Source organism: Periplaneta americana, chromosome 4 (genome assembly GCF_040183065.1).
Source record: "Periplaneta americana isolate PAMFEO1 chromosome 4, P.americana_PAMFEO1_priV1, whole genome shotgun sequence".
In the NCBI taxonomy this organism is placed as follows: domain Eukaryota; kingdom Metazoa; phylum Arthropoda; class Insecta; order Blattodea; family Blattidae; genus Periplaneta; species Periplaneta americana.
The window spans coordinates 100,272,841-100,297,849 of record NC_091120.1 but is presented as its reverse complement, the minus strand read 5'-3'; the positions used below and the strand labels follow the sequence as shown (position 1 = coordinate 100,297,849).

Genomic DNA, 25,009 nt, shown 5'->3' with positions numbered 1-25,009 from the left:
ATAAAAGGCAGAAGGTCGTGTACGAAAACAAGAGGTAAATTTCGGCAAGTTTCCAAACAGAACTGTACCTTCTGCCGAAACAATTAGAAGACTCGCTAAAAGATTTAAAGAAACAGACTATATACGAGAAGAAATCGAGGCTATCAATGATGTGAAACTTCAGAGTGTTGTTCATTCGTTTATCAGAAGATGTCAGTTGTGTGTGGCAGCAAACTGGGGCCATTTTAACAACAACTGTGAGCATGGTAAATCCAAATTATTGAACATTTATTTTTAGTACTGTTATGTATTATACAAGTGCCAGAGAATAGGTTACACGCTCACCAGAAACCACACTAGCAGTAGACCACGAGTCACCCCCCCCCCCCCATTTTCTTGCATCACGTCATAATAATGTCTCTGTATGTCTGACTTCACAAGTATTTGAATATCACTGTATAGGTTTTGATTGTACGAATACACACACGAGTCCCCCCCCCCCCCCATTTTCTTGCATCATATCATAATAATGTCTCTGTATGTCTGACTTCACAAGTATTTGATAATCACTGTATAGGTTTTGATTGTTCGAATACACACATACTACCCTCTATATACACATATACAGTTTGGTAACGTACCTGAGTTGAGCTAGCCTCTGTTTGAGGCGGACCCTGTCAGAAAGTGTAGGGCATACATCTACAAAGTAAAACCTCCAGGCTAACACTGGCAGCATTAAAATGATAACTGTGATCACAGTCGTGAACCAGAATGTTGCTTCAGTCATTGCCTATATTAAAAAAAAAGACATAAACATTATGTTAATAAATGAAACAATAATTAAGAGCTGCATTATTAACAAATTAAATACACAAGGCAAGCAATGTAAAATTATTATGTGTTTTTTGTCACACACCATATTCAGTAGCTAATTTAACAGGAGGCGACTGAATTTGACGTGTTTGTTTTGATGTTTCTTGTGTAAAGGATGTCGTGATGTAGTAATGAGTTAGTTTGTCATTTTTCCTTCTATTATCATGGAGACAGGTGCAATGCATGAAGTTAAGTCTTGCGAGGTTGCAGAAGTAGAAAGGTAAAGTTTACAACTATTTGTATTGTTTTTGAGAATTTGAAGAATTATTTAGTTTGTCATGGAGTTCTGTGCGAAACATATAAATGTCCGAATTGTGATGAGATAATCAGATAAAATTGGAATTCGAAGTTATTTCGCTGTCATAAACTTATTATTAGTAGGAGAAAACAGAAGAGGAGAGAATTTGGTTTCTGTGCACACTGCACTGCACGTCTGCAGAATATATTATACCGGTAATTATTTACTTTAATGACACTGTGGATATATCATATTAAGAACATTTTAGTGGTAGTATCTGATAGTGGGAATTGTGTTGCACTGTGTTTTACCCTCTATCTGCGTATATTTTCATAAATATTGAGAGTTAAAGGTTAGAGTGGGTTAGATGAAGGGATAGCTAAGTGACAGGAGGATGTAACAGATGAGTGATCCTTTTTAATTAAAAGCAGTGTTCTCCGCACGTTTTAAGTAATGTCACAATTTGCAATATTTTACAAAATTTAAAACTCTAGTTTTTCGTGAGATATAGTCAATGTCATTGCTATCCGCTCAATTTTAGTAGTTTGTACACATTCCCCAAATAAAATCAAGGTGTTCTGAATAAATAAACGCGCCTACAAAGAGAAGAGAATACTACCTAAAGTGAAGAAGCATTTGATAAATCACTGAAATAGTGCAAAGTGATCATTTCGATGGCAACAGACTTCCTTTTAAAGTTAATACTTGTTATATTTGGAGGACTCTTATTCACTCCAAAAAGCAATATTATTATGTAAATATAGAATCAACCCTTTTTTTTTTCTTCTTTGAATTCAATGATAATTTTTAGTAACTGTTTTGAAATAATGAAACGACCATGATTTTTTAAAAATACTTGTCAGACAGTGTTTGTACACAATTCATTTGACATAAGATTATGTAAAATAGCAATTTTATCAGTTACTGCATAAAAGTGTATAACGAAAAATATGTGCTATTTACATAACACCGGTACCATTTGATTTCTCTTATTTGAGATATTATGTTATACTGGGAATGATTCGGTGTTCAATCCCTTCTCGCGAGTATAGTCAATACAGCAAACTGTTTGCCAAAATAAACGGAGAAGGCGAGCAGAAAACATGAACACAATCATTATGCTGAAACTGAAACAACATTAATTTAAAATAATGTCACAATACTTAAAGGGAAACACAACACAAAAATAGAAATTGAATCAGTCATATATTATAATAGTGGTATTAATTACGAGACATTCAGTGAAAACGTGGCCCTCTTCGGTTCAAAACATATGCTCATAAAGAAATGAATGAAAACCGCAGCATTGATGACGTCATTGAGCCTGTCTGCTAGTTTATAGATGACTGTGATAAAGGTGGCTGTTGTTGTGGAACGTGAGATATAGTGAAATTATTGCTTCGGGTGGCATCAAACATTAGTTTGGACCTGAAAGATAGTTCTAATAGGAGTGAAAATGTTTTTCAAATCATAGTAACAGATAGGGCAGATACAAAAATCCTGGCGTAAATGTTCACACTGAAGTGAAATTAATTCCGATGTGGAGTGTGTTTGTTGTGTGGAAGTAGATAATGTGAGAACTGTGAAGAGCGAAACTTATTTTTGCGTGACTCGAAACCATTCCTTTCCTAAGTTAAATCTGGATAAAGAGTTTAGAAATGTTTTTATCGAAAATGACTTTTTTCGATACTGAATAAGTGTCAGAGTATTCTTTCAGCCACTCTTCCTGTGCTTTCTCTTCTTTGCTAAGTGAATCGTGTTCACAGCACATTACTTCTCCATCTTCCATTCACTCGTGTTCGTTTTTGATACGGTGCAGCAGTGACGTGAATTTATCTATCAGTAAGGAATCATTTCCATTACACGACTCTGCTGCCCACCATAATTGATTATATTAAGGCTATTCTTCCATCCTTGAATTTTAGGGTACTTTTTCTCTACACTTTTAATTTTCTTCGTTAAGTTTTTCAACATATGCCATATATCAAAGGCGTGTTCTTTACTGCGGTACTGAGTCCTGATTAAACTTCTGACACCTTGATGCCTATCTATGAGAAATATCTGTATAGGACAGTTTTCTTCCTTCAGCTGTTTGGTAATTTTTCACATACAGGCCTCTCTCTCTCTCTCTTACTTGCCCTTTATCATACCCTTTTGTACTAGTTCAAAGTCCACTATAGACTCGTAAGCAAATCCATGGCAGAGTAGGCCTATGTCATATACTTGGCAAAATACCCGGGTGACTGAGAGTCGTATTGTCCATCCACTGCTAGCCAAATATCACTCGTGGAATTCTTCATACATTCTATTTTTTTCTTTTCTGTCATTTTTTCATAGCTGCTTAATTACTGGAGCAGCAAACTTATTTACAATCTGATCAAATACTGTTCTATAAATCATTGTCATGTTAATAGATCTACAGAAAGATAGAAATCTGTAAAAAGAATATCAGAAAGCAGCAATGCAGACGCAATCAATAGATTTCCTTCTAGTCATTTGCCCTTCATGGGCTGAGATGTCCAACCATAAATATTACCATATTCACAAAAAGTTTTAACATGCAGCATTGTACCTCTCGTATAGTGTTTTATAGTTTTAATTTTCTGCTTACATACAGTACAACACAAATCTCGAACACAGTACCGGACTACTCCAAGCTACAATAAAATAATCAAGTAATTCCACAGTTTCATTTCTTATATCGTTATTGTCACTACTACTCACAATCACCCATTTCTTCATTACTTAGTACATATAAATCGTCATCTAAATTCGTCTCGTTTGTATCTGAATAAGAGTAAGGCACTGAGGATGCAAATTCTGCAAAATAATGAAACATCTCAAAACCCATTTCACACTGTACTCCTTCATGATGTTGGGAAGGTTTGACATAGGGAGCAGGGAGTTCGTCTATGTCTTCTATAGTTTTTTTTTTTTTTCTTAGTTATGGTATCTAAAATTTGTTGACTAACTCCTTTCTCTGGTTTATTTTATATTTCTCAGATCGCATCTGTTTTGTCGTTGATGGTCCATCACAGTGATTTAAAGTATTGTCATTAATAATTTATTTGAAATTATGATTTTCACATTTCACACTAGGTACAGACCAGGGTTTTAGTCAAGGACAGTACAGTTTTTCGTCTTTCATTAATAAAATTTCATTTTTAATAATTGGGACTGGTCGAAGTCATTGTCAGTTAAATGTAACGAACATAACCTAGCTCCAGGTCCAAGATTAAAAAAAAATTTCTTTTGCAGTATCACCTCCATTTTCTAAACCATGTCTGTGAAGAATTACGATTAGGAAATCTATGAAGATATATTCCCAGCTTTTTGTTATCAGGGTTGTTGGTGAAAGCACTACAAGAAGGCATACTGAATTAACAATAAGTCTATCTGAATGAAATTAAACTCACAGTAACAAAAAAATTCAGAATTACTACACTCGTCCATGTGCATATACTACACAAGCAATGACAAACTTGGATTATCAGCTCAATGACATTATGCAAACACTTTTACTGCTGATTGCAAGAAAACGCGGTGGAAGAAGAAAGAAATTGAGTCACTGTTGAATATGTTTATTCGGAAACTTTCATTTAATATTAAAGTTTTTATTTTGTGTTGTGTTCCCCTTTAACAAAAAAAATCATATCAGTTGAATAATTCACTGCAATAATCTTGAGTTAGGTCATAGGAAGAAAAATAAAGAATAGAAGCATTTGAAATGTGGATGTGGAGAAGAATGGATCGTGTGAAGTGGACAAACAGAATAAGAAATGACGCTATGTTGGAAAAAGTGATGAAGAAAGAATGATGCTGAAACTGATCAGGAAGAGAAAAAGGAATTGGTTGGGTCACTGACTGAGAAGAAACTCTCTACTAAAGAATTCACTGGAAGGAATAGTGAACAGGAGAAGAGTTTGAGACAGAAGAAGATATGAGATGATAGAAGATATTAAAATATATGGATCATATGCAAAGACAAAGAGGAAATCAAAAAATAGGAAAGATTGTAGAATGCTGGGTTTGCAGTGAAAGACCTGCCCTTGGGCAGAACACTATGAATGAATGAATCTTGAGTTAAGTTTTGACTATGAACTATATCAATCACTGGTAATAATAAAGATTAATGTTGTATGTTAATAGTAACAATTTGTATAATATATTAACTTACTTTGGTCAGAGAACCCACATAGCGGCCACCTATGACGTAGTTGTAGAAAAATTGGAGTACAAAATACCAGATTAATGAACCCCAAATCATGATGTGATTGAATACTGTCCAATAAGACGTATCCAAAGCAATCTGAAAATATTGCAATTATTAGTTTAACAAATTCACATTTTTAATAAAAATAATCAAAATTATTAGTAAAATACTGTAGTATTAATAAAAAAACCGCTGCATTTATGGTAGCAAACTATAAAACTGGTTTAACTGTAAGTAAGAATCGAATGAAGTCTATAACTTGAATTATTAATTCAAAGTTAATTTTCAAAAACATTAAAACTGAATAGCAGATACCTGTTTCAAAAAATATATATTGTCGGACCATCGGATCTATGCCCCTCTTGGAAAAGTTAACGCCTCTACTCACCCCATTCCACCTGTTTCTCTCCCACTACGTCAAACAACAGGCCACGAAACTTGCCGAATAGGGATGTTGCCAAACTTCCGTCAAACAGTGTCATGTCTCTTGAATATTGCTTATAATAATGTAAGGTTAATTATTACTTATTCATAATTTAATTTAAGTAGGTCTAATGACGCTGATTGACTTATGCAAAATGCTATTACTTGCTGAATAATATTTTTTTCACCACTCCGTGCTACAGTATTCATGTTGAGTTGACAACACTGGACTGCAAGTGCAAATAAACTGTCCTGCAAGAAGGCTCAAAATTGTGAGTAGTGGGGGAGAGAAAGCGAGAGGGATAGAAAAGAGAGAAATAGGAATACAGGGAGAGAAATGAACTGCCGAAGCTGAAAAGGAATTAAGGTTCAGTTCGCATATCTTACGGGGGGCACAGATCCGATGGTCGGACTATAGTTGCTGTCTCATCTTATCGAACGTTGTTTTAAGTTTTACTGATATATGTGTATGTGTACAGCCAGAACATTACTTATATTAGTTGACTGAGGGCAGTGGAGTCCTCCAGCCAAGAGTGTCACTTGTACTGCTAATGGACGAACATGTCTGTTTAGCGGTACAGACAGTTGAGGAGACAACTGAAGCATATTTCTTTTTGTCGTATATTCTTAAGAAAAATGGTGTAACTACTAACAAGATCCAGATCACTGAAAATCATCATATTCTTTAGTCCGACACAATCTATTACATTCACAGATAGTGTCAAAATATATTCTGTTGTTACATTGTTTGTTATACGCATTCGTCACTTCAGTGGCATAACTTTTTGTAGCTGGGGCCCCCAGTAAATATGATAATCTGGGCCCCTTTCCTTAGTGCCATTTTTTTTTTTTTTCATATTTTCATAATTTTATTTTTACATCTAATTTGAACAAAACAATTTAGCATAGCAAAATACTCCATTTTTTAACAAAATTAAGTGAACAGAAATGAAAAAAATGTAAATGCTGTACACTACCAGTCAAAAGTTTTCGATCACCTATCACAACTATAGATTTGTGGTTAAAACAGGGATTTCGTCTTGAATATTCTATCATATCATAATGCTAGAGAGAGAAAATATTTATTTTGTTGGTCTATTTAGTTTTTCCGATGTGTTTGTACACTGAAATAAAGTATATAGTTATTTTCATAGCTGATCGAAAACTTTTGAGCAGTAGTGTAACTACTATTTTACTAAGGCTGTAAATTACACATTAATACCAAGATAAATTTAATGTGAAGTTTAGTTAAACAAGCGTTTTTCCCTTCTGGCATTTTGAGAAGCAAATGACTCAATCAAATCATGTAGATCAAGTCTTTGGACCTTTTCACATTCAATACTTAATACACTGAGAGCACTAAGTCTTTCTTGAGTCATGGTACTGAAACACTGGGATTCGTTCCATCACAGGTAGTTTGTGTTTGACTGCTTGGTCGAAATACTGAGTCTATTTTAGTCAATTTCGAAACAGATTTTTCCAAGTTCTCTTTTCCTTTTGCGTTTTCTGCACCACTTAAGTGTTCATAATTACTTTTAAAAGGTTTCATTGTCACAAAACACGAGAAAAATTATGACTTAAATCTAGTAACAAGTATACGTATTGCTATACAAAACTTCTTTATTTCAATGTGCATTTACTGTTTATATGCTGCGACTACGGCTGGCAACCTGATGACATGAAAATACACCACGAGAAACAATGTTTCCATCCATAAAAATCACTATGTCACATTTTCAACGATGGCGTCACTGCAGTATGGTTGTGGACGAGTTACTGAGGCAATCGACGGGCGAAGTATTGCCAGTTGGATCATTGTATCCACATCCTCAGATCCAGTGATGGCGGTCATTACAACAGATTTCCATATGCCAGAGTAAAAAGAGTGGCTATGCATTATAGAAAATACTTGAACTGTAATTCGCACTCATTTCCAAATATGCATCAATAACCACTGAACGTTTTCGGCCCCCTTGGCCTCGGCCTCCCTTAGATGCTATAACCCAGTAATTGTGTTCGATCTTTGTGCAATGTTATAAAAATAATCTGCAAACTTAACTCTTGGGCATATGTCACCCAAGTGCCTGGGTCACATCTTGAGATGAATTAGAATAACAAAGATGTGCTCATTTTTATTTTCCTTTCTTATACTATAAATATAAGCAATATTTATCCTTTTTTTTTTAATATTCGTCATTCACCCATATGAAGCCAGTTATCTAGATTAATAAATTTATCACAGATTCGTTGCCCAGAGTGTGCTATAGGGGACTGGTCTCTGCTACACTCTCAATTAGATGAACTGATGAAGAAGATCTGTTGGGATGCCACAGGGAAACCGAAGTTTCCAAAGAAAACCACTGTAACCTGGATCACAGGCTTGCCCAACATAAGTTATATAGCAAGAGTAAGCCAGGGATTGAACCTAGTTCCACAGGATTATAAGTCCAGCACTCTAGCCCAGGGATGCAAAACTGTGCTACAATTGAAGCACACGTCATAAGCCTGAACACGTAACTCATCCCTTCCCTTCAACCCTCGCGTCATTGTACTGTAAAGGGAGAAGAGAAGAGAGAACAGTACCGGTATGTTTGCCAAACGTCACAGAAACATTGAAGTCTCTGGCCTTGTGGATGGGGGAATGAACTCTTTCCCCATGCTTCCACCCCTTTTTTCCCCAGTTCTGCAACCCTGCTCTAGCCACTAGACCACTGTGGCAGCTATATTTATAATATGGTAATAGCTACTTTTCCTTCACTGTTCTATATGATTTGCAGACATTTTATTTATCTTCATAACAGCAAAATATCATAAAATAAAGAAGAGCAAAGATCAGATTTTGTGGTGTGACAGGGTCAGTGAAAGAAGCGATCAAGAGGATTACATAGATATGAAAGTGAATATTAAACAGATAACGTAAGAAAGCAATTATAATTCTTATTACCAGTATCAGAGCAACGTTCTTAATCGAGTAACAAATAATCACTCGCCTACTCCAGGTTAAATTGATATCTTCAGATCTTCTTTCTTCTCTTCATCACAGATGTTAATAACATTGTAAACAATAAACAGAGCTTATTCATGAATAACTTCATTGCTTTTACGCTTCATCACAAGTACAGTGGACACTCATGAACTTCAATTTTCACCAGACTATACTGTAGTTACCTCCACAGCTCTTGTGTTCGTACTGCGTCATCGTGATAGTTCACATTCCGTCCACGGATCCACTCACCTCAGTCGACTAATATTTATAATCTGACCAAGAAGTGACCTTTGACGGCTCTGTGAGGAAACTGTAGAATACTTATGGGATAACGATGACGATGATAATGATGATGATGATGATAATAATAATAATAATAATAATAATAATAATAATAATAATAATAACAATAAAATGGCTCTTAGAGGCAAATACCCCATTAGAAGTAAAATCGTAATAAAACTGAAGATCAAGTCTCAGCTTTCAAACTATCTTGGTACACTAATATTATATGACAAAGGAATTGATATAGTAATGAAGTTAGATAAATATCAGAGACCTGAAAAGAATTGAGGCAGGCGAGATGAGGCTCCTAAGAGCTGTAAAAGGATGTATGTTAATAGACAAGATCCCAAACAATAACATAAGAGACGAACTAAATACTGAAGGAGTTACTTATAAATTAACACGTTACAGAGATAACTGGGTAAATTATACTGACAGAGTGCATGATGGAAGATATCCTAAATTAATATTAGATTATCGACCCAGAGGATACTGTAATGTTGGAAGACCCAAGAAAATATGGAAAAAAAAAGTGAGACCGGAATAGACTTAAGGCCTAAACCTTGAAATGAATAGTAATAATAATAATAATAATAATAATAATAATAATAACAACAAAGTTAAAAATTTTTGCAAATACAAAACTATTATTAGAAATACTAACCTGTGCTGTGACAACAATTACCAATATTGTAGCAACCACACTGCCCAGCAGCATGTGATCTGATAGGACATGTCCCGCTGGTGACAATCCATCTTTGTATGTTCCTATTTAAGAAAAAGATGTCATCTTAGACAATATTTTTAATATTGATGATAATGACGATGATGGTGGTGGTGGTGGTGGTGGTGGTGGTGGTGGTGGTGGTGGTGGTGGTGGTGGTGGTGGTGGTGATGATGATGATGATGATGATGATTTGCATCATCATTCAGGGTTTGAATCTTATGAATGTCTGGCCTCATTCCAATGAGGATTATCAACTGATATAACGTTCTTTAAAATCATAATAATTCAATCATGTGGTCAGAATGGTTCCAGGCCATGGCTTGAGAGATTAAAGGACGAATAGTATAAGATGCATAATCAGTGTCTCTGAGAGGTATATGTGAAAATATTAACATGAAAACCTAATTATGATAGGTACACACAATATAGAAAATACAATATAAATACTCGCAGTTGTATGTGTTAATCATTTTTTAAACATGAATATTACACTTGCGAATTTGTTTTTACTTATTTAATTTAAATTTCGTTACAATCGCAATAAGTACATCAACAGGTCCTCAAAATACAATCTATGGGACCATTGAGGGGTGAGCATTGCGAAATAGTGAACAGCTTAGAAAAGTGAAGAATGGTCCTTATGATACCTATGAAGGCTTACAAGAAAGCCAGAAAACCGGAAGAGATGGATTTGAGCTGATCCTCTAAGTGGAGATCAATACCAGCATAAAAGGTCATAAGCCGAATTAAGACACTGATGCATTAAGGGCAGAAAGGCAATAAACATAAAGGGATTAAAAAAATTAAATATATTAGGAATTTTAACATTGTAATATAACATACGATTGAAAGTAATCATTACCATAACTACGAATTATAGAAACTAAAATAGATAAACCCAAAGCACCTTCACAAACAGAAAACGTCAAAAAAACTTGCATAGTTGCAGTCATAAAATAAATGGTCTCTTCTGTACAGTGGCGGTTCATAGCATAACTTACAGGTGGTAGTTGACTTGTATCTATAAATTTTGCATTTTAAAAATGGCCTTCAGATCATCCAACACAGATTTTAACTTCGGCAGAAAGAAGTAAGTATGGTAAGGTAACGAAATATGAGGAAGAGCGGTTTCTTTTTACAACAAAATTACGAAAAAATCATAACTATGTGCAGAATAAGCTGTTACTAAAGTATATAAACAATTAAAATACCAAACAATATTGTGCATATACGAGTATTAAACATTTTCTCTGAAAACACTTCGTCCTAATTGGAAAGAAAGAACATTCAACGTTCTTTGCTATGAATAAACTTCGATAACTTTGTGGTTGAAATTGGAAATGCAAATGATAAGGCCGAAAGTCTCCCTTCTTTCATCGTATTTTTATAGTATGCTCTATGTTTAGAGCTGGAATGGGTCGTCCTAAAGTTTTTATTTTCCACTCTTCTTCCGTCGAATACAAACTGAAGAATTTTAACAGCAAACTGGACACTGAATTCATCTTGAGAATGCATTAGTTGAGTCACTATCGTGTTTGAACACAAAGTATTAACAGTAACAACACTATCCACTTGCCATGGCTGCAAAGGATGTAGGCCAGCTGCTATGAGAATTCGCAATACAGAGCATAATGGCTTCAGTTGTGAAAGAAATAGGCTAGATGCACGCACACGAGAAATGAGTGAGAATATCGATCGTCCATTCAGTGGCAAAGCAATTGTCACTCTTCGCTGAACTGAATGCAAATGAAGTTGTGTTACTGTTTACTGCGGAGAGCTTTAAACAAATACCTGCTCAGAAAGAGTTATCTGAAATGCTACTGGAAGAAGTAACAATTCAATTTCGACTCAATTACAAGAATATAATAATAGAGATGGTAAAAGCGGTGCTTGTGCAAATCTGCAACAAGGTCAGAAACTGTCACTGCCAGGCGTAGTTTACGAGTATGTTCAGTATATAAATAAGACACTGTATAATTTACCCATACACTCGTAGGATCCATTTTTCGAAACACAGAACTAACCCTCTTTGGGAGTTTCCTCAGATAAAGAGCTCACTTTCCAACCCCCAAAACATGTCTTGTCCCTGATATCATCACCTCTTCTTGATTAAAGGGGTTCTATCGGAATGTTCTTCTCTCTTATTATTTAAATTACTGTGATGCTGCACAAAATCGATTTCGAGTTCTTCGCGAAAATACAAGTTTTCAGCATCCTTGATAATGAAAAAGTCGTTTTAGACATATTGTCTGTCTCGTCTGTGTATATGCAACGATTTCTTCCGAACTATTGTATGGATTTTGTTCATATACAGTAGCTACGAGGTTTAGAATTATATATTAAAAAAAATCTATGAACCCAAACAATTTATTAATATATTATGTTGTTAATATTGTTATAAAATTATATAATATGACCACACTAAGCATATAGTATTACTGGTACTAATTATGATATAATGGAGCATGCTGTTGTTAATAATAAAAATACATACATATATATATAAGGGCTATTCCATCTCAAATCGACCGAAATATAGAGAAAATTGACCTTGCAATTTTTAAATACAATGAAACTTTTTCTGTTCGTAGACAACTGTGATATAATGCTTTGTGCAAAGTTAGAGGCATCAGAACTTAATAGTGTTTAAATTAATAATATTTAAATTGATCGTATTTTCATAAAATTAGCAACTTGAAACCGTTGTGGCTCCGAAACCCTTTCACCCAATGATCAAAATCATGGTTTATTTTGATGCTGAGAAATTAAAGTTTATATTGACATGTAAACAGTTTTCCTTACTTTTTATGGAAATGGAGAAATTTAGATTTTTCTTCATTAAGACGCCTTTGGCCACGAAAAAATATTTTTAAAATATACGGTTAGATTCTGCATTGAAAGTACAAATAAACACATATTTTTACTGGTGGTACGTTGATAAGAAAGTATTGTAAATATCAAATAAAGAAAATAAATAGTACGCGCGTGAACTAACCAGCTGACTGTGAGGCGGGAGCTAGCCGAGGTAAGCAAGGCCAGGAGACATAAAGACGTGATGTGTTGTCTAGCAGTCATGGCTGGGCTAGCTTTATCACAAGTTTTCATAAACACAGGAGTAAAATGACGCCCAATGCATGCTTATCTCCAGCTCTTGGCCAGTTCGTGCAGTCTTGGTGCGGTACTGCACCGTTCAAGTCTAGGCATGTGAAAATAATTTATTTAATACCCTCAAAACTTATTGCCGAGCCACTAAGTAAACAATGCCGAATCCCTCTTAATAATGCAAGGTTTTTTTTCAGCATTTTTTTACATTTTTACAAATGGCCAAAAAGCCTAAAAGCAAGTAAAATCAGATTATCTGTCTCTCTGTGTACAATAAAAAGTAAGGATTACTTCTTAACATAACCTACTAAATGTCAGCTTCAAAATAAGCTCTCGTTCAATATTCTGCAGTAAATGGTTCTAGAGTTCTGACCGCTGAAAGAGGCTTGTTTTTATAAAATACGCTAAATTTGTCGCTCAATAATACGAAAATCGTTTGACTTTCGATAGTACATTTTTGAAAATGCACTCCCCTCAGCACCTTGTATAAGTAGGGAAAAAATTAGAGTATAAAAAAAATTCGAGGTTTTTTACTGATCGATTTCATATGGAATAGCCCATACACAGTAGAATCCCTCTTACCAGCGTGGATTTTCTTTATGAAATCACATCACACAACACAAATAATACATCAATTTAAGGTTCGAATTCTCACTGAACATGACGAACTTCCTAATGTGGCAACACCGACAGCCCAAGCTGTGGCAACGCGGCAGATTTAATTTTTTTTTCGGCCCAAGCAAAAGTGCCATTGTTTTGGTATAGCCAGTTAAGATTGATATCGTCGTCGTTCCTGCAATAACTCCTATGTGCAAAATATAAAATTGTTCAGTAGGACGAAAAACACATTTATTCATTCTATGGCAGTAGTACATAGGAGATTGTGAATTCTTACATTTTCGAAAGAAAGAAATATAACTACATACAGGAGATTTTATTATTTGCTGTATCACTATTTAAGTTATTTAATAGAGTAAAAATCTGAAAATCGATAAATATGTCACATAGAAGTTATTGCAGGAACAACGACGATATTTAATATATACAGCATATGTATATATATATATATATATATATATATATATATATATGCACATGGAAAATTGAATCAGGTAGATGCAGTTTCAAGGAACCAAATGGTTGCAGAACACATAAAAAGAATCAGAAAATACGGCAACCTGCATGACACAAATATTTTTACGTAGAATACGTATTTCCTCACACTGAATAGGGCATCTGTTTAAGGATCTATGGCGAAGGAAAAAATTACACAATTTAAAATGTTTAGTGTAACAACACTATGAGCCACAGCAAATGCTAATCTTATTAGTAGTTAGGCCATGAATCAATGTAACTTGTGTGACGACGTCCAATGACACTACCTTCCCTCGCTACAGGCATGAGTTGCTGAAATTGCGTATAAAATTAGCCATGCTACATAGCCTCTCTCAGTACTATTTCGCCATTGAGAGCAACTACAGATCTGTGCGACCACTCATTTAATTTAGTTTGTAATCGTGAGCTCTGCAACATTAAAGTGATAATAGACATGTACAATACCGGTACACTTTGAGTGAACCATAGTCAAAAATTTGTTGTCAGCTAGACTAATTTCAGAATGTTGCTTCATATAAAAAGAAAATACACTGCATGCTCTTCATTAATTATATTCAAATTAACACAACAGTACAGTAGAACTCCGATTATTCATCACCTTATTAACCGATTGGCGGATTTCTCTCACTTTTCTCTTCTTTTTGCTACAGAAATATATGAAGTACTCTACATTATACTCTGGGGCCCCCTGGGATCTTTAAAGAAGCGAAAGAGAGAGTGGTGTGTGGAAAGCAGCAGGAAGCTACCACATTTATCTTTCCCAAGAAAAGTTCACATGGCAGGTGACCGGGAGAAGAATTCGGGGCAGAAGAAGATATCAGATGATAGACGACATTAAGATATATGGATCATATGTGCAGGCAAAGAGGAAGGCAGAAAATAAAGACTGGAGAAACCTGGGTTTGCAGTGAAAGATCTCCCTTGGGCAGGACACTAAATGAATGAATGTACATTATGAATGAATGAATGAATGAATGAATGAATTTAGCCTATAACATCCCTTGAGGGCTAAGGCCTCCCACTGGTAGGTGGGGGAGCTTTACGAGCACACACTTAGTAGCGGGTGCCGGCACTCACTAGGCTAGCTATTCCTAGAGAGTGTTTGTTGCTCTGGGGTATTTCACAGGTTTGTTGCTATTCCAACTACAGTATATTCACTGAACATTTTGTGTGTGATTGGTACGTTTTCTTTTCACTTCACTTTTGCACTTGCACTTGTACCTATATTGCACTATATTGCACTTTCACTGATCACTGTTGGTTCTGTTGTTTCGTCTGTATATTAGCACGCAATTCTTTTCTAGAGAGTGTTCTTTCAAGACATTACCCTTACACAGTATGGTCTACTGTTCGAGTTTTTGTACTGTATAACTTCTGTATAAAATGTCTTGCACAGGTATAAAAAATGTGTTGTGCTAAGTATAAAAAAGTGCAAATAACTGAGCGGTTTGAGGAACAAGAAACTGGCTTATTTCAGAATACAAGATTGGAGTCACAGGTGTGTGCAATTTAATAAAAATCAAGGATAAAATGCATAAAGTATGTAAATTTGTAACAGGAGACTCCACTATTCCTATATTCCCACAGACAGTCATTACAAGGCGTTCCCTTGCCCCTTAAAAACCCGTTGTTAACAACCAGTCTTAAATCAGTGAACTTCTGATCCACTACCTAGTGTGTTCAAGACAAGACCATTGAGGAAATTACGAAAGTGTAAGGATTGTTGTTGTTTAGTCAACTGTCCGAAGACAGGTCTGAACCTCACAAGTGATACCACTTATGAGGCAACTAGGCCAAGATATAATGGGATAGGGTGACAGATGCATACGAACAGCTGTTTTTCCTCTGACTAAATTTATGAAAATCTTTTATGGTACGGATTATCCGATTTTTCCGATTAATCGTTCAACCCACCCCGTTCATTACATGGGTAGTAGAGGTTCAACTGTAGTTTCATTCCCGAAATAGGATGATGTATTCTATGTGCCAGTGTATCACTGATATAACACAGAATTTTTTATCCTTCTCACAGGATGGCTCCTCTATTGTGCCTCTCTTTCCTTGTCCTCGGAAATTCCTTGAGGAATGATCAGGAAATCTAATCTCTCTGAGGTAATGCAAGACCTTAGTGAAGATCTCAGCAAGGCAAAGGTTGAAAAGCCTACAAAAAAATCTCTGACTAACTTAATACTTATTGAATGCGGTGACAGCAGTGGCAGTAATTTATATATTGGCATTGGTAAGTGGAAAATCTTCGACTTAGTATTGGATAAGAATAGTCTACAAATTCTTTTACAAGATTGATTTGTTTTCATTTTGTGTGAAAGCTTAGGTTCCACCTCAAATGAAATACATCCTAATATTTAATTTTAATTTCTATGAAAGATAAATAGTTATACTGCACAACAACAGATTCAATGCTTACCGTAGGGAATGAGGAAGAGGACACAAGATGTGAAGAAGCCATGAAGTGCACTGCGCAGGAACTCTCTCTTGTTGAATAACAAATTACAATGGCCTGGTGTGTATAACTTAGGATAACATAAACTGTACCGATCACTCACATCCTGATCAAAAATACCCAGTGCCAGCACTGGTAACGACGTGTAGAATAAATTGTACACAGAGATGAACATTGGATCAAACACAGTCTGTAACAATATAACAGAAACAAAAAACGTCAATTGTATTATAATGAGTTTACTAAATTGTATATTTGGTATCAGAATGTACATTCGTAGATGAAAGCAATTAGTGCAAAATGTTTGGAGTTTTACACCATACAAACATCCAACATTTGGCTCCACCATCACAGCAGGCAAGAAAGGGGATAACCATCTGTTTAATCCAGCAGCTTTTGGTAACAGATTTCCCTTTTCATGTCTTCCCTAATGATGGAGCTAATATATCACTCCAAAACATTGAATATTTCTGTATCTATAACAGAATGCAAAAAGAAAAAAAAAAAAAAAAACCAACAAATTTGTTAGCATGTTGAATACCTCGAAAGTCTTTAACACTAACTGAATGCACCTGTATATAAAGTGACATTTTTCTTAAAACATTTCCTTCACAATATTGGCAATTCTAGCTATACCTTCATTGTTATATCAGATAAGTGAGAAGCTGTGTTATATATTCTTTTAAGCTCAGTAAATATCAATGAAGGTAGACAGTACCACTCTATTTTACAAAGTACGCCACATACAGTAGATCAATATGCCTTTATATAGACCTACTATTTACTACATTTTCAAAGTAAACTCTAGTGTTGTTACACATAATGAATGTTAGTAACAATTACTTTCATTACACTTTTTATTTTTTTTCTGTGTATATTTTCTTGTACAACTGCACAGTTCTTAAATTAAACATCAACTGTGAATAGGCCTATACTTGAAGGAGTAAAAGAACAGGTTATAGTTTTTAGACCAAATAAACGACATATTAATATCTAAAGAACAACTCAAATTAACCTGGTCCTACAAACAGAACATAATAATTGATTTCAACACGCAAAAAGGATGGAATATTACGGCTATCTACGCAAGTATGTGTCTGTGATGGTGACAATGGATCGATTTTCCTCATTATATATGGAGAATAAACCTGCTTGTATACGATCAAATTTTTGTCAAATTCAACACTTCACAATATACATAATTTATATTGTAATATTTGGTAGGTAGGCCTAAATAGGTTATAGTGAATTTGAAGCACATGTCAAATTTTTAGCAATATAAAACTGTCTTTGACAAATCTTTTTCAATATTGATCAACCTTTGACAAGTTTTCTTGTAAAATATTGAATTAAGTAATCAGCTTGTTGGGTCTCTTAGAACAGGTCAACCATGCACAGCTTAAAATTAGGGGTTAACAGAGTATAGCACAAAACCGCAAAAGTATACACCATGAAACTTTCATAACAACAAAATCTAAGTGCAAAGGAACAAAATGCTTGGGAACTCTTCCTTGCCAAGGATTCATCCCTTAGAAGTACTGTCAATGAACACCTTCTATTTTGTATAAATAATGAGTTACAAATAAAGATACTGTGAAATATGTATGAAGTCTTTTCAGTCACCCCTACTTCCTTCTCGCCCATTAAAAACAGTTAATATAACAGAACTTACCTGAGCACTAAAACCACAGAAGAAAGCAAACCAGAAGTGGCATAATGTGAAGGCAAAATTCTTGTAGAAAAAATAGCGTAGAAACTTGCACATACGATAGTATGACCAACGTCCATGTACTAGCAGCAGGCGCTCCAGAAACCGAAACTGGGCAATAGAGTAGTCTGATGCTAGGACAGCTTGCATTCCTTCTTGTCCACTAATACCCACTCCTATGTGGGCTGCCTTGATCATAGACACATCATTAGCTCCATCACCAATTGCTAATGTCACTGCTTTTTTGCTCTTCTTAATCAATTCTACCACCATTGCCTTTTGTAATGGAGTTACACGACAACAGATCACAGACTTACCTAAAAATAGAGGTAATTACAATAATTACCACCAATTGTTATTTTACAAAATAAATAACATTTCCTGTTTGTAATTGACAAGCCGTAAATACGAAAAAGAAGAAAATTAGGGAGAAAACTTGTAGAGAATGAATAACAAATGTTTATCCTAAATTTCTGATAGAGCAAGAAATCTTAAACTTATCAGCTATTCAAATCTTCTCGCACAAATATTTTACTCCTTTTACCTTACCCTGAATTTATGATAGAGCAAGTAAGCTTAAGTTTATAAGCTGTTCAATTTTTTAAATGTAAGTACAACCGGAAAAATAAATGGAACACTTCAAATTTTTATAAAAATCTTAATTTATTACAATAAAAAATATTTCCCTTCCAATATTTATGACAATTTTATGAAAACAACATACAGTATTTAATTATAGAAAATACTGAAACATTATTACCATCATGCATGTAACTCACAATTTTTTGTAACTTCGCAGATCTTAAAATTTTTTTAAATTACCTCACATCATGATTTTGTCAATTTGAGGCAAATGGAAACAGTTAATGTTTACACTGCACCTTTTCAGGTCACTAATCACTAAAAAGGATATTTCCAACTCTGGCATTTATGACAGCCTGTAAGCTTTGAGGCATATTGCCCACTAACTGTTGAAGGATCTGAACTGAGGCAATGTGTTGATGACACGCCATTGGACATTCCTTCCGAGCATATCCTACACATGCTCAATAGGATTTATGTCGGGACTATGAGCTGGCCAGTCTAGGGTTCGTATTCCAACTTCCTGTACAATGAGTGGTATGTGGATGGGCATTATCATACACGAGTATAAAGTTCTGACCAATGAAAGGTGCAAAGGGCATCACATGGTTCTCCATGCTCTCTTCGATGTACCTTTGTACTAGAGATGAGCAGTGGACCATCCCAGGCCCACTGTAAGTTGCGTCATCATAGTATGCAGGCTTGTACCGTCCGTTGCTCTTACTTTGCGGGCTAAGTAAAACACACTGCATATCTAAAAGGGGTAGCTTATGATATAGAGCTGTGAATTCATTACTACGGACAGTAACAAGTAAACGGTTTCCTTCATAGTAACTTAAAGGGGAAAAAGGTATTTAAATCAAATATGCTAAATTATTATTAGAACGAAGTACTGTATTCGCAAATAAAAAATGTGTCTGCATAAAAATTCAGTTTCAAGTTGTGTTACTTATAATTAATGTTGTTAATGTTCTGTATTTTCTTTTCAAGCAATGTAAAATATACAGTTGTAAGTTAAAAAACAACATTATTATTGCCTATAAAATGTGTTTTTACCGAGCATTTGTAAATAAATAGAAGGCAGAGCTGGAGTGATACTGATGTGGAGGACAATAAGAATAAAATATAACTATAACGGTGAGGAGAAATATTCACTACCACGAGTAACAACTTAACTACAATTTTTCGTTCACAGATACGTCCACTCTACATTAGGACCTACGTCCATTTTATTCGCTGTCTAATGTCTGTAAGTAATAAAATATCTCCTCAATTTTTAAAGCTAAACAAACATAGTCAATGGAATTACGTTTGAGAAAATTTTTCCGGTTATACAATAGACCTATATGCACTTTCCGTTAGAAAAGATGAATATTTCAGCATTTGAAAACTACAGTACAAGGAATAAACTCGGATTTAAAGCTACAATTAATCTTAGTGGAATTGAAAATTAGTGCAATAAATGTCGCTCAAGTTTCGTTCCAAAATAGTATGAGAAAGGGATGTCTATTTCTTTTTCGTTAAAACATTTGGCGTCACACAGTAAATCTTGGACTTCGAGAACATTTCCTAAATGATTTAATTTGCATTGGCTTTCGTCACCTTTTGATCCTTCCTCTCACTTCATTGGAAGATGTAAAAGATAATTTAGACCAAATAGCAGATAGTTGTGAAGATGATGTCCAAGATCTTTTGGCTTACATTGAAACAATATATGCAACTGACCATCTAGCAAGTGGCAGAAAAGGGCTATCTCCAAGATTTTCACTCGCACTTTGGAATGTCTATGGCCAAGAGACAAATAGAGTGCAGAGTACTAATAAATTATGTGGAAGGATGGCACTTCCTTTTTCAAAAAAATCATTAGAACACGTCATTCAAACACTGGGACATTCAGAAATACAAACGGCGTTTCTACAGTTATCCACAGGACATGTAAACATCAGATACCTTGTCAGAAAGGTAGTCTACATCCTGAAGCAATGATAACTAGAATAAATTGTGCATAGATATCAAACATATTGTAAATTATTTCAACTCAACAATAGGATTTGCTCTCCACACAGTAACACAGTATTCGTTAGTGCACTCCACAGACGACAATGACAATTTAGTTGGACTATTACGAACAACAATGAACTGTTAATCTTAACTAATATTTACAAAGCACTATTTACAACACAGAATGGTCAGTTCTCAGTTCACAGCTCGTTTGTCTCGGCTAGTTCTTCTAGCTCAGTCACTCGCGTTCACAGAATCTCGAACCACAGACCTTCAGAGACGATCCGCTGAACTTCGAACTCAGGTCCCCCAACTGCGGTCCACTGCACTCGAACTCCGGGCTTCAGGCTCCACAGTTACGGACACAACTCAAGTCGCGCTCTGGTCTCAAAGCTGGCTTCACTGCTACACAAGGCTGGCTTACTGAATAAACTGTCCCAAGTTCACTCGTGTGCGTAATTTATACTCACACCACAGTTTCTGGAAAGTACGAGTTCTCGATATTTCGACGCGCGTCCAGATAGCACTCCAGAGAAAGCACTCGAACAATCCGGACCCCTCTCCTCTCCACCGCGATCGCTCTTTCCCGTCTTCTCTCCGCAGCACATGCCACAGGGAGCAGATGCGCGCGCAACCCACCCAAAACACGGCCGACTTAGCACTTCCTTCTGCTGGTCGTGAGTTCGAATCTCACGTTGCTGTCACATTGCTCCCTCCTTAGGGCTGGTCGTCCCGGGCAGTCCCTTGGTAGGCTGCTAATCGGTCCAGATGCACCACCATCATCTTCCCTCGGGGTTGTCGCTGGATGTGGTACACCACGTCGTTGATCTGGGTCACCACGCGGTATGGTCCATCCCAGGCACGCTGCAGCTTTGGTGATTTTCCTTTGGTCCTGGTAGGTCGATACAGCCGCACCAGGTCACCCTCCTGGAATCCTGCAGAGTTGGCTAATCTGTCGTAGCACACTTTCATCCTGTCGCTGGCCATCTTAAGGTGCTCTCTGGCCAGTTGGTGGACTCCATTCAACTTCTCTGTGAGTTCTGCCACATAGTCAGTTGCTTGCTGGTCGGCGCTGGGTGGCGTGCCAAACAGCAGATCACAGGGCAGGCGCAGCTCTCTCCCGAAGACCATGTTTGCCAGTATCATCCCTGTTGTAACGTGGACCGAAGCTCTGTAGGCCAAGAGGAACAGTGGAACTCTGGCATCCCAGTCTCGCTGATGGTTGGACACCACCTTCCGCAGGTGCTCCTCCACGGTTTTGATGTATCGTTCCACCATGCCATCAGACTGTGAGTGGAGGGGAGTGGTCCTGGTTTTATGCACCCCCAGACGCTCGAGCAATTCTCCCACCAGGTTGGATTCAAAGTTGCACCCCTGATCGCTATGCAATTCCCGGGGCACCCCGAATCGGCAGATGAAGTTGTCAAGCAGCGTGTCGGCCACCGTCGAAGCCTCTTGGTTGGGAATCGCGTACACCTCTGGCCATTTTGTGAAGTAATCCATGGCGACTAGCAGGTAGCGGTTCCCGCGATCCGTGACTGGGAATGGTCCAGCAACGTTGATGGCGATCCTTTCAAAAGGAGCTCCCACGTTGTATTGCTGCATGGCTCCCCTGCTGCGTGTCCTTGGTCCGCGACTGGCTGCACAGGTGTCGTATCTTCGGCACCATTGTTCCGTGTCGGTTCTCTGATGTAGCCAGTAGAACCTCTGTCTTAACTTGTCCAGCGTCTTGTTGGCTCCCAGGTGGCCTCCAGTCACTCCAGCATGAGTCTCCTCCAGCACTTCCTTCACCTTGATCTTGGGCAGGACAAGTTGTTCTATGCGGGTCCTTCCATCGGCCGACTCCCAAATCCTCTTCAGGATACCGTCCTTGACAGTGAAGGATTCACACCAGGCCCAGTAGCTCTTGTAAGTGGTGCTACGGTTGGCGATATCGGCCCATACTGGTCTCTGGCCGGACTCCACATCACGCAGTAGGTGTCCAATGTTTGGGTCCTCCAGTTGCTCCCTCCTTATGGCGGCGTAATCCCATCCTGGGCTCGGCTGGGCGGCAATTGCTCGGACTGCGTGAGCGTCATCTCGCTCTTCTACTTTCAGGCAGTGTTTGCAGCCATCCGGGCACGGGCGTCGTGATAAGGCATCAGCGTTGGAATGTTTCTTCCCTTGGCGGTGTTCAGAGGTGAAGTTGTACTCTTGCAGACGTTGAACCCAACGGGCAGTCTGCCCCTCCAGATTCTTGAAGCCCAATAGCCAGGTGAGTGCAGAATGGTCTGTCCTCAGATGGAATTCCTGGCCATACAAATATTTGTGAAAATGCTTCAGGGCTTCCACAATGGCAAGAAGTTCTCTACGCGTCACACAGTAGTTTCTCTCAGCCTTGGATAGTGTTCGGCTGAAGTAGGCAATCACCCTCTCTTGCCCATCCTGTTCCTGAGAGAGTACTCCGCCGATGCCTACGTTGCTAGCGTCCATGTCGAGCGTGAACTTCCTTCCGGGGATGGGATATCCCAGTACAGGAGCAGTGCAGAGCGCCTCTTTCAGCGACTGGAAGGATGACTCCGCCTCGTCCGTCCACTGGAATTGTCGTTTCTCCTCGGTCAGCTGGGTTAGAGGCTCAGCGATGTTGGCGTACCCAGCTACGAACCTTCTGTAATAAGTGCAGAGGCCGAGAAAGCGGCGCAACTCCTGTTTGTCCCTCGGTCACGGCCATCCTCTGACGGCTTGTAGCTTCTCCGGGTCCGTGGCCACTCCGTTGGTCCCTACTACGTGCCCCAGGTAGCTGACCTTCTTCTGGAACAGATGACATTTCTTTGGGTTCAACTTCAGCCTGGCTTGTCGCAGTCTCTCGAACACTTTCCTCAGGTTCGACAGTTGTTCACCGAATGTCTTGCCGACCACGATGACGTCATCAAGGTACAGCAAACAGGTGTCGTATGTCAGGCCCCTCATTACGGACTGCATTAGCCTCTGGAATGTAGCCAGGGCGTTGCAGAGGCCGAATGGCATAACGGTGAACTGCCATAGTCCCTGGCCTGTAGAGAACGCCGTTTTCTCCTTGTCCTCAGGATGTAGCGCCACCTGCCAGTATCCTGACTTGAGATCCAGCGTCGAGAACCACTCTGCTCCGGCCAGGGTGTCCAAAGTGGCGTCAATTCGTGGAAGCGGAAAGCAGTCCTTCGTGTTGACGTCATTCAGTCTTCTGTAGTCCACGCAGAAATGCAGGTCCCCATTCTTCTTCTTCACCAGCACCACAGGTGATAACCAAGGGCTGTCGAATTCCTCGATGACCCCTCTTGCTTTCATGCCCTCTAGTTGGCTGTCAATCTTCCTCTGTTTAGCTAGAGGGACGCGTCGAGAGGTTGTCTGATTGGGCGAGCATTTCTGGTGTCGATGCGGTGCTGAACTTTCTCCGTTCTCCCGTAGTCGTTTTCAGACAGACTGAACACGTCTTGAAATTCTGTCAGTAGATAGTGGACTTGTCTTCTTTCTCCTTTGCTTAAATTCTCCGACAATTCTCGAGCCAGCTCTTTCAGTGATGGGTCTAGATCTGGACGTGGTCGGTGATACTCCTCGTTATCTGCTAGAGACGTCACAGACACCACCGGCTCGGTGCTACCTAGTACAGTTCCACTAGGCACCTCCTTGTCCCGATTGGTGACATTCAGGACCCTCACCGGTACCACGTTCTGCTTCGGGAGTAGGGATCTGGCCACATACACACCATCTATCAGAGTTGTCTGCGAATCGAGGAGCAGGTTTCTCTTACGCTGTCCATCCAGTCTTGCCGTCACCACCATCTCGCAGCCTGCTGGGTTTGTCACATGATTCTCCAAGGTGAGTCTGCTAGCCATGGGTTGGTCTTCGACGTCCCTCAGGAACATTTCATCCTGACCAAAACGGAGGATACGGCGCCGGACGTCCACCGTTGCATCGAAGATCCGCATGGCGTCGAGTCCCAGGATGACGTCTTCAGTGATGTTGGCGACGAACACCCACATCTCCAGTCTCCTCTTTCCCAAGGTCAAATCCAGGAAAACCTCTTCCTGGATGGGCAGGCTCTCGCCTGAGGCAGTACGTAGCTCATATCAGCGCAGCGGTGTCCTCCCAGGTAGGCCACGCACAACTTCCGGTCTGGCGATGGTGAGCGACGCCCCAGTGTCTACCAGTACTCTGCATGGGCGGCCTCTTATCCATCCGTCAGCAATCAGCCCATCGTCGCATCTTCTGTTAACCATCTTCAAGATCAGCCGAGGGGATGGTGATGACGGCGCCGACGTGCCCCTCATCGCATCGGCCCCTTTTAGTTTTCCTGTTT

The 25,009-nt window shown here is 38.2% G+C and overlaps 1 protein-coding gene across 7 annotated transcripts in view; it reads right to left on the bottom strand.

Moving 5' to 3' along the window:
- The window catches only part of ATP8B (ATPase phospholipid transporting 8B), a 634,707-nt gene that overhangs the window by 9,027 nt on the left and 600,671 nt on the right, over positions 1–25,009 (bottom strand). For all 7 annotated transcript variants that reach the window (XM_069823802.1, XM_069823803.1, XM_069823800.1 and 4 more), the window contains 5 exons: positions 18,076–18,428; positions 16,368–16,593; positions 9,662–9,765; positions 5,268–5,399; positions 621–769 (listed from right to left, as the gene is read on the bottom strand). In XM_069823802.1, coding sequence (XP_069679903.1) covers positions 621–769; positions 5,268–5,399; positions 9,662–9,765; positions 16,368–16,593; positions 18,076–18,428 — 964 coding nt within the window. The remainder of the gene's footprint in view (positions 1–620; positions 770–5,267; positions 5,400–9,661; positions 9,766–16,367; positions 16,594–18,075; positions 18,429–25,009) is intronic.